Genomic DNA, 5,009 nt, shown 5'->3' with positions numbered 1-5,009 from the left:
CCTACCTTCCCAAGCCTTCTCACTCATAGCTTGCTCGTGAAGTTCTGAGTCTTACATCTTCATTACTTTTTATCTGTTCTCGGACCAATAAGCGTCCTCAGACAAGGCCCAAGGCCTAACATATAATCTTAGGCCCCTTATCCTACACCACCCACTAGCAATCCCCCCCCCCCCCCCCCAAAAAAAAGACCGCATTTATGATGTGGTCAACCTAATCTATATCATGTCCATGGGTGCTCATAGAACATTTATTAATAGACTATTTTTGTAAAACATTTATACCAATTTATGAGAAATATAAAAAACTATCATAAAAATCATTTGCTTTTTTCTTTTTTCATAGAAAGTTTATAAAAATATTTTCTAAACCAATGCTCTTAGGGCTTTCATTAATTTTTCTCATCTATATTAGCTATAGTGTAATGAATAAATAATTCCTTGAACATTTGATTCTTCCATTCAATTTTCATTGAACCATACAAACATTTAATGTGAAAAAATAGTGGTTTTCCATTAACTCAACTTGTAAAGTTTTGGATGATTGAATAAGAGATTTGGGATTCAATTCTCGCCCACACCAAAAACCTATTGGTGTCTTGATCAAATGATAATTAGCACAATCATTAAAAGCAAACACCATAAGCTGAAACTTTATTAAAAAAAAAAAAGTGAAAAAATAAAATAAAATAAAAAGTTAATATGACTTCTTGTAATTGGTTCATAATATTTCCTTTAAAAAAAATGTTCATAATAAAAGTATTGATAGTAGTGGACTCAAGTGAAAATTACAATAAATTTTTTTACCATACATCATATAATAAATATTTTACAATAAAATTTTCCGCTAAAACTCAATCCCCCAAACAATAACACACATTTTTATTTTTATAACCTTCATTCGATTGTACAAGATGGATACTTCACATTTAGCAATCTAAAAAATATCAAAAGACCCAATCAAAAATAAAACTTTTTCAAAAGCTCACTAAGTTAGTGTTTGGATCAATGGCACGTTTTCACGTTTGCGTTTTTTTTTTTTTTTTTTTTTTTTTTTTTTTTTTTTTTTTTTTTTTTTTTTCACCGTGTGAACAGTAATATCACATGAATTCACTATGCAGAAGATAAAGTGCACTGTTCATGCATTGTTCACGAGTCCCACGGCACTATTCACATATTTAAAAATTATTTTGATACAATGTTTTCAATTTTCAATTTCAGTAAAAATAAGTTATATCCAAACGAATCCTAAAAGTAAACTGATCACATAGACCCCAAAAAAAAAAAAAAAAAAACAAGCTGAGGTCGAGATTGAGGGACTTTAGAGCTACTATAACCATTGACCACTCATATAACTACCCACAATTAACAACCAACGTCCCATAGCCAGATCTGCAACCTTTTGTTGAAGGAGTGTGGTTAAAGTCAAGATCAAGCAACCCTCAGATATGAGTCATAAAGTATGAACCACCACCATTGTGACAATGGGGAACTAAGTCAAGAGATAGAGAGAGTTCAAATAAAAGAACTAACAAATACAAATGTTACTAAATTTGAAGGACTTACGCAAAAATTTGACCATGATGATAGCTAACTGGATGTAGGGGTGATTTTGCAATATTTTGTGTACTTTTTATTTCGACTTTTGATGAGTTTTTGAGGACAATATGCTTTCACCCCTTTTAATAATACCGTAATGATACTCTTTCATTTAAAATTTTCATATATATATATATATATATATATATATATATACACATTCATGTTTTAAATTAATGTGCACATTTTTTTTCTTTATCAGGTTCAACAAGGATCGCTTGTAGTTTGTCTCCCTTCTGTAATTGTCTTTTTTGTTTGGTTTAGGGAGCTTTCTGTTCTGACTGTATACTAGACATGGCAAAACAGGCGGGTCGCGTCGGGGTCGGGTCGGGTCAATCGGGTCACGGGTCAAAAACGGGTCACAGGTCATTTTAAGCGGGTTGAAATCAGGTTCGGGTCAATCGGGTTGCGGGTCGAGTCGGGTTGGGTCGGGTTGACCCGCATTTTCACATGAAATTTTTTATTTTTTATTTTTTATTTTTTTTATAAAGAAAACAATATGTATTTGCCATTTGGATAGTTATGCAACATATTACTTGATGTAAAATGCATTATTTTGGCCAAATAACATTCTCTTTGAGAAATGGAAGAAGGAATTGGCTTTCAAAAAGAAGAATTTGTTGTTGGACGGTCCTAGAAACGGCGGCAGCCGCGCGAGGAGTTAACGACCGGACGTGTTGCAACCTAGGGATCACCAGGCAGCTCTTTCCCTCTATAGTGATCGGGGGGGCATAGCACAATTCGTCTTGGAGGAGGGTTGATTTGCCTGGGTGACTGATCCTACCATAATGTACTCCTACCTATAGCACCGGCAACCCGAAGTCGAGCATACATACGACGATCTTCAACCTCTAGTTTACTTTACAAGGTTAATCTAGGTGTCGTTTTATCTGTTATGTTAAGGTTAGTTATGAACCCAGAGGGCTGTGCGGAATGTTTGTGGCATGTCGAAATGTGGGCTAATACTAAGATAATGGTTGGGCCAGCAAATTGGCACTACTACTTAGTTTAGTTTAGTGAGAAGTTATGGCTTTTGGCTTATATCAAGAATAAACTCAGTTAAACTTATTAATATTTATTCAATAATTTTAAAATTATACAAATCCTAACATTGCTATCTAAAACAAAACAACACAAAGATAAGTAAAACAAATATACAAGTTTTATTTTTACACAATATCAACATTCCAAAAAAAAAAAATTACAAATGATTTATTGGATAACTCATTTGATAAAGAATAAAAACATATATGAAAGTTACAATTTTAAAAAATTAATTTTATAATCTATTATCAATTGTGGTTGACACTCTATTTCAATTTGAGATATACATTAAAGTTTGATTGCTTACTTATTTATACCTAGTCTCTTTTATGAAGATCATATCATTGTTAAGCAGCACACACTCTAGGAAATATCATAATTTATTTTGAAAAGCCGTTTATTTTGAACATAAATTGTTAAAAAATAGATCTAAGCATTCATAATTTATGCTAATTTGATACTTTGGCTTTACTATTTTCACACTTGTGAATGTGTCTCACACATATCTACAATTTTAAATTTGTTTTTAACTTTACTGTAACCAGATTATCTTAGCATGTACTTTGCTATTTGATATCTAAAAATCTTTACTCATTACAGAATGCTCAACCATTTATTTTTCAATTAATTTGCATGCAGTTATGTAAATGTATCAATTGTTTCCTTAAAACTCACAATAAACAATTAAACCAATATTGTCTTAATTTCACTATTTTTTTTACCAAAAAAAAAAAGTTTTAAAAAAATGGTTCGGGTTTGGGTCGGGTCACGGGTCAACCCGTTTTTGCTTCGGGTCAAAAAAATCGGGTTCGGGTCGGGTATTTTTCGGGTCGGGTCAGAAAATTATGACCCGTTTTGCCATGTCTAATGTATACCAGTTGTTTTAGTTTTTTAATAAAGTCTTTCTCTACCTTCCATTTAAAAAATAAATGTGTATATTTCTGTATCAATTATAAATATTCTTGTAAAACAGTGGATGCCGAACTAATCTAAGAAGATATTTAGGCCCTGTTTAGTAGAGTTGTTAAACAACTCATTTTCAGTTTTTAAACAATATTATACACATTTTCACACATATTTTTACCTACACATATTTAAAAAAAATACAAATAATATTACTTAAACTTCTCTATCAATCAGACTCTTACTATCCTAGATAATAATATGTCTCTCTTCCTAATTTCTATTGTCACTTATTAGTTCAGATATTTTCCTTTCACTCTCTGCCCATTCTACCAGCCCTTCCTTCCCACGAGTTGACCTCTATCACTCTGACACGTCCATTTTGAAAATCAAAGTCGTGACTCGTGATAACATTCTGACACTGAAGCATCCTGCTGCAATTATTGAGCTCATTAACTTGCAATGGTGCTGCTTCGCATCATCAGCATTTAGATTTTAGTGGGCTTAAGGTTTGTGGTTTAATCAATTTTTTTTTTTTTTTGGGGGGTATGAAGAATTGTGGTTTATCATTGATTGGAAAGAAAATGGAGAAAAGGGGGAACCAATTAATTCTCGTCTCCAAGAACAAATGCTTTGAATATTTCTGAAGCGGTGAAACCAAACGTATTTATAAATTAAAATATTATATGTTATAATCACACTCATACCCATGACAGAGAGAGAGAGCATAGGATAAAATTCATTATTGTACAAAGTTTATTCATTGAATATATTTTACTAGTACTTGTGAACAACATTCACATTATTCATCATTGATTTTTACCACGAGAATTACTCCTATAGGATATGGATATTTCCAGTACAATCACTTTAAAGATGCATAATAATTATAACCTAACAACTAGGGAAGGGAACACCACAAGTACTAGCGACCTTTCTGGCACCAGGAGAGTTAACATACTGCCTGAGATTTGGATCTTTGAGGTACCCACAAAGGCATGGCCTCTGCTCCCTCAGCTTGGTGCAACAAGTGCTAGATGGTGGTGCTGAAGATGTGATGGCCGCTATGCATGAACTCAGCTGCAAGGGACTGCATGTCACTGCCTTTGCCATCAGTGGTGCTTCAAATAGAAGCATGGCTACCACCGCCATTGCACAGAGTACAACATATGAAGCTTTCTTCATCCTTAACTTTTTTACACTAGCTATGAAGAAAGAGAGAGAGAGAGAAGATAGGCTACGGTACATGGGTATTGGATAAGGCCTCCCCTGCAATTTATAGAAGCAGTAAGTAACGGAGGTCCACCGCTTGAATGGAATAAGGTTGTTGGGTAGGTCCGACCTCGTATGAATGAGCTTCATTTTTTTTTTTTTTTTTGTTTGTTTGTTTGACCAGGACTTCGTATGAATGAGTTCGTTAAATCTAAGATGCTATAATGTTATAATTCAATCTTAGAAATGATTAT

General features: G+C 33.2%; 1 protein-coding gene across 1 annotated transcript; it reads right to left on the bottom strand.

The window, feature by feature from the left end:
• Window positions 1–4,285: 4,285 nt before the first annotated feature.
• LOC115977994 (non-specific lipid-transfer protein 2-like) lies at window positions 4,286–4,803 on the bottom strand. The gene has a single exon (XM_031100025.1). The coding sequence runs from the start codon at window positions 4,789–4,791 to the stop codon at window positions 4,438–4,440; it is 354 nt and encodes a 117-aa protein (XP_030955885.1). The 5' UTR covers window positions 4,792–4,803; the 3' UTR covers window positions 4,286–4,437.
• Between the last annotated feature and the right edge of the window lie 206 nt (window positions 4,804–5,009).

Source organism: Quercus lobata, chromosome 2 (genome assembly GCF_001633185.2).
Source record: "Quercus lobata isolate SW786 chromosome 2, ValleyOak3.0 Primary Assembly, whole genome shotgun sequence".
NCBI lineage: Eukaryota > Viridiplantae > Streptophyta > Magnoliopsida > Fagales > Fagaceae > Quercus > Quercus lobata.
The sequence above is the reverse complement of the archived record's forward strand: the minus strand, read 5'-3'. Positions and strand labels throughout refer to the sequence as shown.

What these genes read in the sequence shown, in the direction of transcription:
- LOC115977994 (XM_031100025.1), bottom strand. Translation starts at nt 4,791, where the DNA reads ATGTACCGTAGCCTATCTTCTCTCTCTCTCTCTTTCTTCATAGCTAGT.